The 19,273-nt window shown below is 37.3% G+C and overlaps 1 protein-coding gene across 9 annotated transcripts in view; it reads left to right on the top strand.

The window, feature by feature from the left end:
• PTPRM (protein tyrosine phosphatase receptor type M) overlaps nt 1–19,273 on the top strand; it is a 453,290-nt gene that overhangs the window by 402,781 nt on the left and 31,236 nt on the right. For all 9 annotated transcript variants that reach the window (XM_051772753.1, XM_051772744.1, XM_051772735.1 and 6 more), the window contains one exon: nt 16,444–16,541. In XM_051772753.1, the coding sequence (XP_051628713.1) occupies nt 16,444–16,541 (98 nt within the window). The remainder of the gene's footprint in view (nt 1–16,443; nt 16,542–19,273) is intronic.

Raw genomic sequence — 19,273 nt, 5'->3', positions numbered from 1 at the left:
CCTTTTAAGGGACCCAACTGGAGTACTGGGTGTAATACGCTCAGAATAATCTTAACGTGTGTTGGATTTAGAGGTTACATATACTTTATAATGACTTTTTATCAAAGCAGATAAAATGTTGGGCATGTCAAATAAGAGCTCTTGCTGAGATTTCTGTTGTTTCTTAAGTATCCCAGAGTCTGCAGCCTCCAGTCCCCACTTCCACTAGTGGGAGGCTTGGTATCTTTACGTTGCTGTACCTTAGCTCTTCTCAGTCTCAATTGCAGCAGTACTTCATGTCAGATGACAGTGGGGCAGGACACGGACCTTATTTCTAGAACCACTTCACTAGTGTCAATATTACACTTTTAGACCAGAATTTTACTCTTTTAGAATTTGTGATCTTAGAATATGAGCTACCCTCCCACTTTGTTCCTTAGTCCACAGTCTCTGCACACAAGCCAATGTCCTGGTTTCAGCCAGACAGAAAAGCAGGGACAAAAATGCAACATTTGTTTAATTCTCTTTGGGCTTTTACACCTCCTCTTCTAAGAAGTAACAGTTTGATCCATTTAACCTTTAGCTAACAATGCTGCTGGTTTTCACCTTTAATTGAAACCAAAAATAAAAAGATAAACAGTTGGCATTTAGCTTGTAGTTTGTAATACAGTTTTTATCAGGAAGTTCACCAGAAGATCTCCTAGACAGTTTTCTTATAGACATATGAGATCCCAACCTGAAGCAAGTTTAAATGCAATTTAATCATAATCTTTATCAGAATCATCATAATACTTGAGTAGCAAATACCAAGCTTGAGGTTTTGTACTTTCAGATCCTAAAACCAAGTATGTAATTATGTATGAATAATATATTGAAGGTCCGTGTACCACATTCACCAGCAAGTCCCAACAGTTTCTTTGCCACACTTTTTTCTTGATATGATGTCAAGAACAGAAGTATAAACTAATCTTCTTCCAAGATGTAAAGGATATATAACTGTTCCAACTATCAATTTTTGGGGCAGGTCCCATAAGTGTCTACTGTGTAGGTGCAGGTAAGTGCACACAGGGATGCATCTCAAGGATGGAGAGATGGTAAATAGCCACACATGCCTCCCATGGTGCAGTAAGTGAGAAACTAATTCTTCGAAGAATATAAAATTCATTTTAAAATGGGCATACGATTTACAGCAAGTTCAAAATTATCTGGCTGGATACATCCTTAGCCTCTTACTTTTTAAGGCCAGTTGGAAAGCAGATTTGTATATCTAGTTTGGAGGAATGAAGAGCACTGATCTCAGAAGGTTTATGTGTTCTGTGGCCTGATGAAGAAACATGAGAAAGTTTCTTTTCCTTCCTCTCTCTCACCTTTCACATCATCAGAATAGGGTTAAAAACATTCATCTGCTTTTTATAGTTCTCTGCAATGTCCCAATAGATGCAGCTAAAGGCTAGTTAGTGTTATCTCCAGTATCCCAGTTTTCTGACAAAGCCTTTGCACAATAGTAATGCTTCCATTAAGATGCCATCTCTGTCTTTTGCAAAGGTGGTAATGTAAGGGGGAATAATCTCCTAAACTTCTTTAAGGCTCTGAAAGGAAAGACGTTTGTCCCACAGGTTAAACAGACTATGCCTCCAAATGTCCCAGAGTGATGGTCACAGCACCAAGCCACAGTTCAAGAAGTGTTTGGACAATGCTCTCAGGCACATGGTGCAGTTCTTGGGGCTGTCCTGTGCAGGGCCAGGAGCTGGACTATGATAAATTGGACTTCAGGATATTCTATGATTCTATTCTTTGTCTTCCTTACTAGTAAGCCTGTCACGTGCCACAGCCTGCAGTACAGCCAACCATGTGTATGCTCTGTTTTAGAACACACTTTCATATAGATATGTATGAACACATCAGTGCAGCACAACAGTTAAGCTGTGTGTTTAATTCCCTCGATGTCTATTTTTCATCAGTCTTTAAATAACTTTTCCCATTCTCCCTTTTCTCCTCCACAGCAGCTTTCACAGGTGCACTTGCCTATTGTTCTTTGAAGGAAAGTATCATTATGTGAGTCAGTTTTAAATCTCTGAGGAGTTAGAATGATTGATATTTAATTTTCCCATATTCTTCTTAAGCTGCATTCAACATATCAAGTGTTAATGAGCAAATATAATTGTTTGAAGTGAAGAAGTGGCAAATTTAATCAGTTTGTAATAGACTACCAATCTGCTTTTAACAGAGCTGGGAGTTGCCTAATCACCTGTTTATTAAAGTGTTACTGCTTTCCATACTAACCAGAGTTTGACATACAGACTGGTAGATTTCCACCTTGGCATTTATAGCATCCTTCTGCTAATATGATTTAGGGGTGAAACATTTTTTAAAAGACTTTCCTAATTGAAGGCTTTTTCACCTAAGAATCAAAAAAGATTTTACTTCCATTTTTAAGAGTAACACATTCAGAGTGTGCAATTTCAATTATAAAATTAATGTCAATTTTCCTTTATGTGGTAAGTATAATGTGAGGGGTAGACTGAATTTACAGCTAATAAAGGCTTTTGGTTATCTGCTGTATCTGGCATCAACAGATGGGATCTGCACCTGAGTCACCATGATTAAAAAGAATCCCTTGTCAAAAGCCAGCGTATTGGGTCATGCAGAACCAGCAAGCTGGTGCAATTTAAAACTCATTATTTTGCTTTATATATCCCTTGTTCCCATGGATATATTTTTTTTTTTATAGCAAAATATCGAGCTCTTGTATGATCTGTTCAATTTACTGGCAGCTAGGGGTTTTTTTTAACAGGAGTTGGGTAATCAATGAATTTTAACCAGGTCTGTCAGTGAGAGCATTGGGTTGAATATCCGTACAGTACTTATACACACTGCTGGATATTCTGACTACTGTATGACTGTTGATCTTGCATGTCTCACCTTGATTACTAAGCAGGAAAAAAAATAATTGGTTTTGAATTCACTTGTTCCTTGTGTCCTGAAATTCGGGTAGTTAACTGAGCTATCACTTAGCTTCTTTTAGCAAGCCTCTGTCAAAGGTTTTGTGTGCTTCCTCCACCACAGCACCAGCAACTAAATTGTGAGTGACAAACGAATATTAATATAGTTCTACAGCATCACTCATTGCCATTTCCACCAGGGCTGTTTTTCAAGCAGATCAATCACATGCGAAACAGCAGACACTCACATGCAACCTGCGTGTCTTTGTATATACAGTACATTCATTTGTGCATCTCAGACTTTGGAATACTCCCCACAGTTCAGATTGTCTCTGCTTGCTGCAGCATGCAGAGGAACCGGATCTAAGATAATTTGTGAAAGTACTTCAGAGCATATCTTAATGACTCTAAAAATAATGACTCTTGAAAATAAAGCCATTTTAGAAACAATGGCCTAGTGTAGCCTTTCAATGTCTTTTTTTTTTGTTTGTATCCAATTCTAAAGCAGATGCTAAACTGCTGCCTGTATTGCTTATTATGTAGCGAGACATCAAGTTAAGTTTCAGTCAGAAAGAGTTTTTTAAGGAATAAGTTATAAACTTTTGAAAATAAATATTTACAATGGAAATGTTTACAGTCTTGACTACAACAGAATAAACTTGCCACTGTAATAACCCCTTTCATATTCCTTCTCTTTTCTGCAAAATACTTGTCTTTCTTCCACACATGACTGTATATGTTTAGTGAACATTTTATTAAGGGTTTTCAGAAACAAAAATACAATTTCTTTCAAACTGAAAGTTCTCTTTTAGGCATCTGAAGCAGAAATACTGCATTGAATAATAATACTCTTAACTTCCTTGGCATGTGTTTTGTTTTTATGTTGCAAAAGTTGTCAAAACTATAGCAGTGTGGAAGCTCAACACTTCTCTTTACAAAGAAACTTTTGCTTCTATGATTTTAGCCTCCAGGTGAATATTAACATTTGAAATTACTTCAGGGAGAAATGAATAACAGAAAAGCAAAATAGTTCTACACAATTTTTCAGCTTTATAGGTGCTGTCATTTTTTGCAGGATGTAGGACTAAGCCCAGGCAGGCTGTTTTTCTGATATATATATGAAGTGATCGAATTCTATGTGCCTGTATTAATCTTGAAGATTCAACTGTGTTTGATGCTATTCTTTACTTCTTTAAAATGTTAAAAAGGTGGTTGAAGCAATCCGTCTTTAGTGAGGGATATGAACCCGTTCTTAAGCACCCCTTTTAATGAGTGAGGCTTCCTGAAGCACGTCCTTCATCTGTTTTGCAATAGTGGTGACAAATGCCAAAGTTACTTTTTGCCCCAACCCAAACACATATAGGAGTAATAGACCCTTTACATATGGAAGTATATTTCAAGGTTATATTGTAAAGCCATATGGCAAATTCACATTAGCTGCCGTGGTACCATTTCCCAACAAAGGCTGATGAAAACGATTACAAAATTAGAGCTTCTTTTAAAAGTTGATACTTGAGTACAAAAAGAGACAGTGTGTACTAGAAACTAGTAAATATCAAACACTTTTTAACAGTTGCCACTTTATGGTACATGAGAATACCAGAGTTTCTCTTCCTCTTTTTTTATAATAGGAGATTTTAGGGATACCTGTCAGAACACTTTATCTTTCACCATTTTTGTCATTTCTGTATTTTTCTGTCTGTCTTAATCAGCTCTGTGTTAGTTTTGTTTGTACAGGGAATGAGACACCTCTGTTGCTTACCATTCAGCTTAGAAGGCTGTAAATGCAGAGCCAGCATAGTTTACTATGATACGAGGTTGACTTAGGCTTTGTTGCAGTGTGTCGTTTCTCTGAATCTTTGTGTATAGACCAAGTGAAATGGGAGCATTGTTACAAAACTGCTGATAGATTCGTTACTGGATGGAGGCATTTCTTCACATATTTGGCTACATTTTGCATAGAATACATGCCCGCCTTTCATAAACCTTTGGAAATTCTTTGAAAGTACAAACAAGCTCTAGATATGTTATAAATAATTACTTAATATTTATTTGCCCATAAAAGTTCCCAAATCCCATGCAGGCTGTTCTTTCACTTGCTTGTTAATGCAGCTTGTGAAACAACAGTTTGAGAAACTGATGATTTTTCTGTAGTTCATTGTCAAAGCCACAGAGGAAGGAAAAGCAATTCTTCCTATCCTCTCCCCCACAAAGTCTGAGCAGCAGTAAATCAGACATAAAGGTCTTCAGAGCATATATAGATCTCTTTCTGAAAGACAAGATATTGCTTTGATTTCTCTGTTGTGAAATGAGTCTAGAATAGTTACAACAGACCTTTGCATATCAGAAGTAAGAAGTAAGAGAAATGAGAGATTTCTGTAAATAAGTTGACAGAGGTTAATCAGGCAAAAGGAAATGTTTCAAGGTTATAATATAAAAAATACAAGACTGTGTAAAAAGTAATATCTTTATGCTCTTTAAAAAAATGTGACTATAAAATATATTCTGCAAACCAGGAAGTTAGGCTCTTCCTGACACTCAACAGCTGAGCAAACTGTCTTGTGAGCCAAACACTTTCAGAAAAGAACATTATGGAGGTGGCCATCTATTAATGCTGCTCAGACTCTTAATTACCTATATTATGAACTGGAATCCAGGTTTTTTGCCCAGACAAAAAAAATATGATGTATACAACATCAGCCTTATAAATTAACTTGCATGTCTGTATTTTGGGCAATGCAAATTATGAAGAGTTGATTTTTGATGATAAGTTTTTCATCCTTGATAAAGAATCAGTCATAAATTGGACTTGATGAGGAGGGTATCTAGCACCCTTGACAGAGTAGTGTTTAAAGGCCTGTTAATCAGTGAAGCCTAATGCTAAAGCAGAAGGAGCAGAAAAATTTAGTTTGTCAGGAAAATCACAAAGCATCCTTTTTTTCTGTAAAGTTTACTTTCCAGCTGGTCTTCAGCAGCCTGAAGGAAGAAGGCTTTTTGTCTTCTCATTTGCTGGGGAAAAAAAAGGGTGTAGCAAATTTACAAACAGAATGTATTTCAGAAACAAATGTATCAAGAAACAAATAAGGCAGCTCTTGTCACCATATCCAAATCTTTGAAACCTGTCATCTTTTCTCTATTATGTATCCTTTGATGGCAACTGAAGTCTCTGTGTTGATATGGCCACCAATGAACATGACAGTTTGGTTGATTTTTAAGCACTGGCTTTGGAAAAAAGAAAATATACAGGCTTATTGGATTAATTTCTTTCCCTGTCCATCTGTATTCTTCCATGCAGATGCATATTCAGATGTAGACTGTGGAGATTCCCTCTGCTGCTGCTAATCTCCTTCTGTTGCAAGCATGCTCATGTTACTGTGTCTGTACTAAGCACAAATACACTCGGCATGTTGGAATGGTTTTCCTTGTTTACAGTGTACTTCAAATACTGCAGTCTCCCATAAAATATGATGAAAAATAGAATTAAAAGGTTAGCATTTCCCTTTCCTGCTTGAAAATAACAAGTGAACATCTCCCTGGTGAAAATAACCAGTGTGCTCCCCAAAAAATAACAACAAATAATAGTGCTGAGAGAATTTGTTGTCGTGCAGATTTAATTTTTACCATCATTATCTCAATATTAAAAGGAAAAATATCCAATACACATTTGTTTTTAATGACTTTCATACGTGTCTTGATCTGGATAACAGTTGTTTGCTACTGACTATTTCTATGACTGAGAAATGAATGTACCAATGATCTCTAGCCTTAAATAGAAAAATATATTGTGAGTGATACATCTCACTCATGAGATATCTATGAGGACAATAAATTGAGACCATTTTTTTTCTAACATTTTTACTTAGGCTTTAATATAGACTAAATTATCTTGTTTGTTCATGTAGGTAAAACGTTCTCGTTAATGCACTTAAACTCCCAGTACAAGTTTAAAAAATACAGCATCTGAATATCTTACTCACATGCATGAGCAATATTCCTTCACAATAAGGTCCTTGGGGAAAAATAAAAGAAACAAGTAGCCAAAATGAACTCATATTTTTGAACTAGAGAATAGTGATGATTTTATTACATCCTGATGCTTATTATTGACTCAACATGAAAGTAGAAAGTAGAAATGCAAAAGACTAATTAGGTTTTTTTGTCCATTCCCTAAGGAACTTTCTACTGAAGGGGATAAAATGATCTTAAACTTCTTATCCATCATCGGAATTCATTCTGCATTACAAGTTGATGTGAAGAACCCAGTCCAACAAGTCAATTACCTAAGATTTTTGTTTTGGAGAGACAGCATGGTTTTTTACAAAATAAATTCTCTATTTGTTAGTCTTCCCAAGCTCAGATGAGCTATTTAGAATGAGTGATTAATAGGTATTCATATTTCCGTGATGCAAATCACACTTATTGAGAAGTATGCACAAATTAGAAATAAAAACAGCTTTCTTAGTGGAAAACACTGATTCAGCTAAACTGAAACTTTCTGTTGGACTGCTTTCACAGAGAGAGTTCAGGTTTGAACCATGGTCTCAAGGCTCTTGGAATAAGCCTTCAGTCAGAGCTGTGACCTCAGACAATACCTCATGTTGCTATTTGATCTGTATCTCAGTTTCCCAGATGAGTCACCTGTCATTCTCCCAACATACTTGGCTGTAGTGAAACAATTACAGTAGTAATTGTAGTACATAGAGAGAAAGAAGGTCCATGTGGGAGTGAGACATGTTTCTCTATAGCCAGTACACTCCACCAGAAAATACATCAAGGCCTCTGTAATTACAGTTATTCAAAGTATTCCAGTTTCATAGAAGAAGAAACTGAAACATGCTCCCTGCAAGCCATTGTCTAGCAGTGCTGTCTTAAAAGCTGCGAGGTAAAGATTCAAGGCTCCAGCCTTATTCAGGTATTCCACAGCCCTCACTAGGGAATTCCTAACCCCCAGGAGTGCTACGTGTAATTCAAAATTTGAAAGATACTGGATTTATCCAGTGTCAGAAAATGTTAATGAGGAACAGACCATTCAACATCCCTGCTGTGTGGCAAGCAAAATTGTGTGAAAGAAAGAGTTCTTCGGTGATAATAGATGAACTACATTAAACTACAACTACACTGATTTGATGGGGTTTTTTTAGTTTCCTGCAGTTAAGATAGAAAAAGCCACTTTCTTGAATGGCATAAGGATGCATACATGGGTGTTAGTACTATGTACACAGCTTTTATTGCATTCAGCTTTGCCTAATCTCAGGCTAACTGTATAAATCTGGACCATTTCTGTTGCTGCCAGTTCCTCTGTTCCCAGTCTGCAGTACTTCTGTGAATAGTCAAACGGTGTTATGGAAATGTGCTATTTATTCTTTGGGAAACCATATGACATTTTCATTTTATTTTGTTCGTATAGAACAAACTGAGCTAGTATTGGAAATTTAGCTGTGGAGAAATGTCAATCAATAAGTGTGTAACACTTTATTAGATGGAAAATTAGCTGGCAGCATTCGCTGCAGTGTTATAAAAAAGTCTTAAACAGCACCTGTCAAGAGTACACAAATAAAGTGTGGTCTCAGACTTAAAAATAAGTACAGCAATGACTTGTTTCTGAACATGGTGGAAATACTAATGTGGAACAGGAACACATAAGATTAGTCAGGAATGGTAGAGGCTGGCATGTTGTGGTTTCTGTATATTATACCAAGACTGTTCAGTTCATTCAAACCCTACTTTGCTTCTGTTGTCTTCCAAGGTATGTTTGACTTGTGACTGTGAGGGGCATGAACACCTTTTGTGTATTCATGGGCATTTAATATGTAATGCACTTCTGCTACAGTGGAGCTCCAGTCCCGGACTGGAATTTCTAGATGGTACCATAATGCAGACAAAATAATGCATTGAGATGTGCACTGTTCCAGCCCAGTTAGATCTATATCAATAAAGAAAAGAAAATACCATGTGGTATTCCAGAAAATAAATACCACATTCTCCCATCTGACTACCCTCAGAGTCACTGCAGAATCGGATCAGAGGAAATACCAGCAAGAGAAATTATCCAGCTCTAGCCAACAGTTGATGTGTATGTGTATATAGATACTCTTATAAAAAATGTATTTTCAAACTGATTATCTAGCTTTACAAAATGAGCAATTTTAAAGAGGAAGAAATCCTCTGGAATAATCAGTTTTGTCATTACTCAAAGGATATATATTTTTAAGCATCTCTATATTAAACTGGGAATTTAGAATGGAGGGTTTTTTTATTTTAGCTGTCTGTGAGATACTTGCCTGTAATTCGTAAAACAGTGGGACTCTGGCTTATCACTACTGTACATTGTAAATAGCAACATTTTTATTTTCTTTTCATATTTGATAAGAGATGGAGAATTTACAGAATGGTCTTCTGCTTTTCTTCTTCCTGGAAGAGGTCTATAGTGCTGACTCCTTAAATATAGGAGGAGGTGGTATAGAAAGCCAGCCAAAGCACTGGCCAGTCTCATGGGAGCTATAGATAGAATTTCTACATGCTCCTCAGTCACTTAGTAATGTAAGCCTCGTTGAAAGCTAATGGGACTTGAAAGCGCTTTGAACATTTCATTTTGTGAAAGCCAATTTTCACATATAGCAATGTGCAGGCGGCAGGGTTTGCTGACTGGCTGGCTCAAAGCAGGTAGGATTTAGTTTGTGCTTGAAAATCAGCCAATTACTATTCACTCTGCTGTCCCTTGGCTGGTAATGAGAGAAAGCTGTGTTTTTCCAGAGCAAAGGATACAGTAGAAAACCTCTGTGTTGCCAGTAGCTGCACTGGGCAGGATTAGTCCCGATAAAGTATTTCAGCTTATAAGCAGTGTTTTCCTGAAATGTCAAGCTAACAAGATTCAGTCAGATCTACTTCTTATTGACAATCCATCTAAGTAAGGAAATAATGAAAAACACATTTTAAATTCATATCTCAGTCCTGATTAACTCACTTGAGTATAGCTGAGGTGACTTACTGTAGAACAGTGCTGCTGCGTACTGTTTTCTTGGGGGTCTTGCAGTATAGGGTGGTAGCATTGCAAAAGGCAAAAAAAAAGAAATGGTAGACTGGCTACCACTCAAATATAGATTCTGCATATATTTTATATGCATGGTATATTTTGAAACCTGGGTTAAAACTAGTGTTAGGAGAAAGAGAACAATTTTATTTGCTTGGGAATTAAGTTCTACTAGAATTTTTTCTTACAAAATGGTTTCTTTTCTTACCTGACTATGAGTTAATTACTGCCTCTGCAAACGAGTGCCTTCTCTGTGTGCGATCTCTGAATTTACTACGATCAAGAAATTGTTTAAAATAAGTCTAAAACTGAGGGGCAGATTTTTTCCGTACCTCACATGAGAATAGCCATAGCCTCAGCCCTCCTTACTGGCTTAACATACCTATAGGGACCCAACCTCACTGGTAGTCCATCCACTTCTTTGTTTATTTATATTTTTTTCAAGACAAGAGCAATTTCTAAGAAAGTTTTATCAGGAAATCCAGCATAGCTGTATAATTACAATATACCCCTGATGAAGATTGTGTAACACTTAAAATTTGTAAGCCCAAAGTTGGAAGGTGCTTCTCAAATGCCACCACAGTCAACACTGTAACTCAAAGGAAATAAAGGGATAAAAGCAAGTATGTATTTTTTCAGCTCATTACACATTGAGATTTTTTAGTGCATAAAATGTGTGGGGCTGGAATCCACAGAAGCAACAAATAATAAGGAATACTGACGTATGACAGCTAGAAACCAGCAATTAATAAATAACACTGAAGCATTTATGGCCAAGTTTTGCCAGTAAAAGTGTCTGTTGCCTTTTACTGTGCTAATTGTGGCAGTGATAGGCCTGCAGGAGACTTCAGTAAAAGTGAACAGGTGGCTGGCACTGGGGTATGTTTTACCCTGGATGCTGTTTTAGTTTCTGGAAAAGACTTGGGAGGGCTTTAATTAAAGCATTAGAAGACATCCAGGTTATATGACCTGATTTTCTTTCATCATTACATTCTTGAGAACTAAAAATGCAAAAGACTGATCTGTATGCATTTGGATAGCTATTGGTGAGCAGCAGGCCCATATGGTTTATGATATCTTGACCACAGTTTTATCCCAGATTTCAAAATTATTCACATAATAGGAACATACATACTGTGCCTATGAAAACACTCCTGTGTAAGCATTTAAAGTGTATACATTATGGTAGAAAATAAATGTCTAAACCGGTTTTGAGACAAGTTAGGGCAGAAGGACTGTGTGAGTTTTTTAAGTTCTTATAGCACAGCTTTGTTCTGGACTTTGCTGGCTTCCATGGAGGCACTAAACCCTTAAGAACTCCTGGAAGTGTGAGTGAAAGGTAAATGCATGCTCTATCATAACTGTTCAACAAGCATATGGTGAGGACTGCTCTTGACAAATCAAATTATTGACAGTTGGTCAGATCTTCAAAGTACCTTCCATTCAGAAACCAACTCAACAAGAGCTGTACTGCTGTGTGGCCATGCAGTTACAAAAAAACACTGGACCAGCAGTTTATCTTGCTAGTTGGCAAAGTCAGCACATCTGGGATCTACACGTTTTCTTTATAGTAAGCTGATTATTTTAGAAAGATGAAGGTGGTTTACTTCATGAAAAAGTAGAATCCAATCTTATACTCCTTAGCCTACACCTGGTCACAGAAAGAGGTGTCCAGGTTTGCAGAGCTGCTGACCAGTTATGAGCTTTCCATGAGATAACTGGGAGGCTAACAGAACAGAACACTCATGAAAACCTGATCACATAATGATGCACCTGCAAATTCCTGTTGATAAAATCTTGGGCACATTGCCTTATTGAGTAGGGAAAAAATGTATTTCAGTTACGGGATATGTTCTCTTGCCTGCAGTCTGTGAAATACTCTTTCAGTTATCCTACTAACAGCTATATCTGTCCCAGATAAGAGGTTTATTAGGAAAATGAGAGTTCTTGAATTCTTTAATCTATTATCTTTTAGTCTCCTCTCGCAATATTTTTTCCCTCTCTGGTTTTATGCTTTCATATGTATTTTAGACAATTTCTGCTATGTAATGGGGTTGGGATTTTTTGACAGTGTAGTTGCAAAGGGAATCATTGCTTTTGGGCTTCTTGTTGTTGTTGCCATGCAGCCGTATCTCTTAATAAGAAAACATTTGCTGTGTCTCAAGTTCATTTTGAATGGAACATACATAGTAAAGATTGAGGGCTAAAATGCAACTCCCTCTAGGTAGGCATATATGCTAGTTGTCCTTCAGTAGTCAAGTTGTAAGCAGTCACAGTAGCAAGCAGTAGGTTTGGCTTCAGCAAAAAGTGAAGACGGTTGTCATTGCTACTAGAGACTGCAGTAACCATTAGGTGAAGGGACCATTTTATAATCACCTCTTCTTGCGGTGTGGTTGCATCTACTCACTGGGAGGAGGTTTTTTGCACTCTTCTCGAGATGGATTTTAACTGCTGCAGATATAAGTCTTGCATCTTGTCAGTCCACTGCCTCTATCAGCACATACTTATGGCTCCCAGTGCCCGTGCACTGTCCCTGGGGAGCCTTTGGAGCTTAAGGGTATCTATTCATTTTCTGCACATTTCTAGTTTTAATATCTATCATTGAACTTGGTGGACCAAATGTTGGCTTGTGGATTTGACATTCTATGCTAGAAAAAATGTTTTAGAAGCTATTCGTTCCTTGTGTAAGATGCTTTTCTAGAAATTGAAAAATTACAAGTCCTGTGTCTGAGTAAGTATCAAGTACATTTCAAGATTCAGGTTTTACTTGCTTCTTGGTGTGCTTGCTTTCTTTCCTGTATTCTGCGCTGGTTCATCACTTTCAAATTGATCACATACCCCAGTAGCAATACTGGTTGTTCAAACTGGGTCTCACGATAGCAAGCAGAAACAGAGGCTCTAGAAATCTTTGTGTACAAAAGCAGTTTCTTAAGAGTTTAAACCATTCTTAAAAGCTGTGTGATGTTCCATTTCCTAATCTTTGCATTCCCAGAGCAGCAACTAACAACTGCTGGCAATACAACTAGTGGTAGTGATATATACAACCAATTGTTTCTGTTGAGTTTTTTTCAATAATGCATTTAATTAGCTAGGGGTTTGGAGGTTTGACTTCTTTTTCTTCTTTTCCTTTGTTTTTCATCTTCTGGTTGCAGTATGTTTCTGATTTCTTTTTTTTCACAGCTGAGATCTTTGATACCGAGTACTATTATGTGGGCCTAATGGGGTACGCTACAGGCTGACTGTTAGGTAGCACAGTACCTTCTCTTCAGACCTTCTCCTTCTGCAAGGGGGCAACTGCTGCAAATAACCTTTCTACCTGTTGTGCACACATCTGTTAAGTTGATGCTTAGAACAATTAGAGTCTCTTTCTCTCCCTGCCATGAGTGCATGGAATCAGATTGTTCAGGACAATAAATCCTCCAACCCTACCTGGTCTCTAATGTTTTTCAGTTCTCACTGGAGACAAGTAATAATTTATGCATATGTCAGAAAATAATTTTTAAAATGTCAAGAAGAAAAGAAAAATGGGGTATAGAAGAATTACTTTCTGAAACTTTAAGGTAGGTTTTGGGGTGGGATTTTTTTCTTTTAGTGTTCTGAACATGAAAGAAGTTTGGAGGCTACATGTAAGAATTGGAGAGGAAAAGCAAGAAGACACATGAGAATACATGAGGAGAGCCGGAAATCCTGTCACGCACTTTTAATTATGATTTTTCTTATCATTTGGACAATAAGACTGAGAAGAGCATACTCAGCACTGCAGAATAGGACATTTCTCCTAGAAGTACTTTGAGAGTCGAACTTGAGAGACTTGTCAGAACTCAACTCTTTCTCTGGCCTGAAAAAAAGCTGCTACTTTATCCAAAGATTTATTTTTCTTATAACTTATTATCTTTTTCTTTATAGAGAATGATAAATTCAAGTTCTACTGGAATAAATTAATGTTTAGGATCTCTTCCCAGTTGTAATGTATGATTTCAGGATTTGAAATGTAGGAATATTTAAATCATGACAAAATTATGCTGTCTGTAAGGAAAAAAAAATTAAATCAGGAATAAATTGTTGCAGGTTATCCCAGAGCTGTCAAAAAGAAATGACTGTTACAAACTGGGGCCCAACTGTCTTGTACCTCAAGTGAATCTGTGGGAAAGAAAACTGTATTAATGCATAGAGAAACTTGCTACATTGCCCCTCAGTTTCTCAAAGATTCTGGCTTCTCACAAGGGGAAAAGAAAACTGTGTGGACAGAAGATCTTTTCTTAGTTTTCCTGCAGCGTTACCAAAAATAGATGAAATTTCTTGAAATGTCTCGTAGTCCCATGGAGACAGAATGCAGTGGAGCCATTTAGATTTTCTCCATTAAACCAGGATTCTTGAAGCAATAGTATTGTTATTTTTTGTCCTTGATCAAACTTAAATAATAGTAATAAGGGGTCATGAATTTGCAGACTGTTTCCAGGACACTACTCTGTGTAAAACCCTAATCCTGTTTTTAGCAGTGGTCCTTACAAGATGATAGCAATAGTGGTTTTGCTCAATACTTGTTTGAAATCTGAGAGAAAGGAAGACGCTATACAGAGATAGTATTTTCCTGCAGTGAGTAGAATAGTCTCCTTCCTTTCATCAGTAGGAGAGGCTGCCACAAACCTTTCAATGTTGTTGTGACTGACACACACACACAAGCTAAACTCTCACTATAATGTGTATTAATTATATTACTGTGACATTCAAAATTGCACTTGGACCATGACTGTATTACATATCCGGGACACTTTGGTAGAAGTAAAATACTTACTGTAAATTTCCATATGATAGAGAGTGATTTAATTCTTGTCATAATTCAGAAGAAATCTCACAAAAGTATCACCTGTTCTTGCTGTTAATTAAAAGAAAAAAAGAAAGATGTCCAGTTTTGCAGCTACAGCATCATTTTGAATTTAGTAATTTCAGAAACTGTAATTTTAGACTTTCCTGTTATTTCTGCTTTAAGACCTTCTGACATTTCTCATGTTCTAACCATCATAGCTTCCTGTTGTTTTAAATGGTTTTTTCTCCTGTTACATGAACAACCAAAACAATTAAAGAGAAGTTAGGTGACTATGAGAAGACTTGTGAAACTTATGTGCAGCATTTTTGAAGACAGATTAAATAAGGGAGAGAATGCATAAGTTCTTTAAGTGATCTATGCAAATTATAGATGATAACATTATCATTTGGAATTTTAAAGTGTTCAGAGTTTTAGACTATTATCCTTTTTCTTAAATTTGAGTTCTAAGTAAGTTATGTCATAACTGTGGTGCTACTTGCCTCATGAGTTGGTTTTGGCTTGCCTATAATATCACAGCATCACAAAGTCATAGAATGATTTGGGTTGGAAGGGCCTTCAAATATCATCTAGTCCAACCCCCCTGCCATCATAATATAGTAATAATGTATAACTACATTGTCCACAAAATACTTTATTTCACGAGTGAAGATTTTATTTTCAAAGGGAGCTCAAAGTACCAAAACATGGGTGCAAACTACCGAAATCTGTCAATTTGTTTTGTAATGCTTTAAGAGTTTTTACTTCTTTACTAAAGGAACATTTAGGTCAATACATTATCCATTTGTTCTCCAATTAGCTGATTTAAGTCATTGCTCTAAATAAACCCCTAATTGCTTACTCTAGTGTGACAGTTTGGTAATGGATTCAGTATGGATGTTAAGTTTATAGTTTATATTGTTTATTCTTACTGGCTCAGTGATTTTACAGCAGTGGTTTAAAATTGGAGTGGTACTCCAAACACAAAGGGTGGGGCATGTAGGCCAGAAACAGGCAGGACCAGGCATATGCAAAGTGGCGTGGTGGTTCTCAACATTTTACCTTTCTTTAGCATTTCCTGTGGGCTGGTACCCAGCTTCATCACAATGCTGGAGGAAGCCCAGTGTGTTCATCTACCAAAGTGCACAGGTTGTTCGGGAAAGCACTGCAGAGGACATGCTGCCATGGCATGTCAGGTTTCTTTGCCACTTTCCCCACTGTTTTGCAAAGTGATATACTGCAGCAGAAAAACTGTTTCACTTCAGGAACTACAGTTTAGGAGCCGGGCTAATTTGATGGATACTAAGAAAAATATTAGAAACCAGGAAAGGCCACAGAGTCCATTGAGGCTCATTTCATTCCAAATACACCTTCCCTAGGTTATCATCCAGTTGTTAAAAAGAAAGAGTAATGCTATCCATTTTTTATAATTGCACTTCTGGGTATTATGGAGATAAATACCTAAGCACTGGAGAAGTAACTTTCTTTCAGAACACTATTTCAGGAGGAAAATACTTAAATGCAGATAGGTGGGATGACAGAAAAGAAATTAACCGACCCTAAATGAAAAAATGATGATAGTGATATGAATATATGTGTATAGTCATGGCCTCTCAAAGTTCCCCAGAGACAAGCTTCCAATCATGAGACTTTCTGATTGTAACCTTTCATTTGATTTATTGTTTCAGGACCAATGCAGGAGACAATATATGACTTCTGGAGAATGGTATGGCATGAAAACACAGCCAGCATAATCATGGTTACTAATCTCGTAGAAGTGGGAAGGGTAAGTGATTTTTGTACTTAAAAAGATGAAAGACATCCAGGGTGTTTGCTTATGGAAATTAAATAAAAGACCAACAAGATGCTTATATACTAAGTATAGCACATAAAATATTTATGACTGCCTGTGTTAAGAGGTTCATTATCAATTGTTTTTAAATGTGCCTTGGATGCTTGGCTTTGATAACATTTGCACAATAAAAAAGTAACTGATAAAGCTGCATTATGTACAGCAGAGTCTGCAAAGACTGCCAAAGAAAGAAGGCGCCATATCTTTGTACATATCTCAGATATACCATTTCAGTTAAGGAAATCGGGGAATTTGATGCAGAACAAAGTATGGAATCATCTTTTTTTTTAAGGGAGGCTAAGGGGATTAATTCTGAAACAGATGTCTGGGAAAAGTAGTTGGAAGTATGAAATTGCTTCATAGTATATTAGTCTAAATCAATCTGGTTTGTTTGGGTTTTACTTCCTGTAAGCCTTCTGGACTAAACCAGAAAAAATTAGTTTTACTCATTTGTACTCTAAATTTGTTTATCAGGAGGTTATCTTCAGGAGCTGCGTAGTAAAGGAAAGCTTGAGTTACCTGGTTGATACTGTGTACTTCTCTTTCTTTGCTTGATAACTTCTAAAGTAAGCCTCCTACACAAATCTTTATAGCTAATTTTGTTTTCAACAAGTATTGAATGGAATCTTGTTCTTTGTTTCCCACAACTGTCAATAACTGAGTCTTTTCATTTACTGCTTTGTCTATGCACTGGTGTCTTAGTTCTCATCTGGGATGTTTTTTCAAGAAAATTTGCCTGAGAACTTGGCATACAGCTTTCATTTGGAATGAAAAAAACCACTGCTTTTATGGGAACTACTGCAATTATTGTAAATCGAAGTGTTGAAATAAGAAGTCAAGTGCACACATCTCAGTGTGAGCTGCATGGTTTTAAGAGATGTTTTTAATTTCATGCTGGTGGAGTGTCTGATACCCCCTCTGCCCTGTGGCATTTGCATGAGGAGAGAGAGCACTGTTTGTGTGGTGTAAGTTTAAGTCCTTTTCAGCAAGTCCAGTTTTACAACCTCAGTTTATTCTTCCATAGGTCCTTTGTCAACTGATAATATAAATGCTAACATTTAAGCTATCTGTGTGCTCAAGCACATATCAGGTGCCAGTATTATTTTTAGATATAAAAAAGATGGGGGTTTTGACTGCAATTAACACCTGCTGCAGGAACACATGTACAACTAATTGCAGAGACAGAAAAGGATCATGGAGGCTGCTTCCTCCTCAGTCCCTTGAGCAAAGAAAAAGGTAGAAATAGCGGGATGGTCACATATCAGTTCAAAATGGATGGATTTGCAAGAATAGGAGACTCTCCAGCAAACCTCTTTGTTAAAGCTTTAATACACATTCATAAGTACCCAAGTGGACAACTTAAAAAGGGATGTTTTCAGGGTATGAATAAACAAGTCTGAGAACAAAAATAGCATACTGCATGAAACCACATACTGTTTTCCTAAAGTCAGGATTTGAAAGCGCCAATTAGAGTGAACTGTCGGGTGCCAGCAAGGGAGATGCCAGTCTTGGTGCCAGTGTTGGCAGCCTCCATTCTCAGCATTTAGGTACACAGCACATTCCTTTAGGAGCAAATAATGGTTTGTGCCACTGTGGAGATTTCTTCAGGGTGCAAGAGTCCTAGTGGGATACAGATCTGTGGCTTTGTTGTTTCTGGCAGTGGTAGAAATGACTTTGTTCTCACTTTCTCTGGAGGCCAGCATAGGTGAGATTAGAGAGCAGAAATTGAAATGAGTTTTTAATGGAAATGAAATTGTATGAGCCACAGAACAATGCAGTCACTCCTCCATTGGTGTTTTTGTGCCACTCCCAGAGCTGGACCCATCAGTAACAAGGAGGCAAATTACAAACACACCATCTGTCCCACAACCCCTAACACAAGCTCGGTGCCACCTTGATTAGTAATGATTTTAATGGACCTTTTGGTAGCATTCCTGTAGGGCAAACTTTATAACCTTCCCAAATTTGAGGGTTTCTATTTCAATTGCTATTGCTGGTGTAAGATTTATAGGAGTCTATTATTTTTATTTTTTCACCCTGTTGACCCATTGTAAGCTGAGGAGGAAAATTCCCTTGTATTTTCAGGAAAGAGGGATATCTATTTAACATGTTTGCCACACAGCATACAGCCTTCATGAATTAATCATTGAGGGGGCTTATGTGTATTTGTTTACCAGGACTAGCTGGATAGTCATTAAATCGGTGCTAGGAACTTGCTTCTTGCCCTGGAGCATTATGCATCAGGACTGTTTTAATTGCGGGCAGAGGAATCACCATGAGGCTGTCCCTAATGCAAGCACCTGCTGCAAATGACTCAGTCCCCACATTACCCTCCAGCAGGGTCCAGGTACATCAGCCAATATCTGTCATTATCTGAGGCACACTTGTCAAAACCACACATCCCTTTAAGCTCTTGTGTGTTCCAGCAAGGGACCCTTGTCAGTGTTTCTGGCACCTGCAGACTGCTGTGCACCTGGTATTTAAATGGCACCGAAATGTGTTTTGATTGTTTTCTCTCTTTAATGAACCCACCTCAGGGACATTTAGCTCTTTATCAAGTAGCCTGTTACCCAGTCACTCACATTTACACTGCTTGTGTGGAAATTCAGAACTCACTTGCGCTGTTACACTAATCCATCTGCCAGAAGTCTTATCACAAAATCTGC

This window comes from Manacus candei, unplaced genomic scaffold (genome assembly GCF_025592945.1).
Source record: "Manacus candei isolate 608988 ecotype Guabito, Panama unplaced genomic scaffold, ASM2559294v1 h1tg000008l, whole genome shotgun sequence".
NCBI classification, from domain to species: domain Eukaryota; kingdom Metazoa; phylum Chordata; class Aves; order Passeriformes; family Pipridae; genus Manacus; species Manacus candei.
Note: the sequence above shows the minus strand (reverse complement) of the source record. Positions and strands in the feature narration are given on the sequence as shown.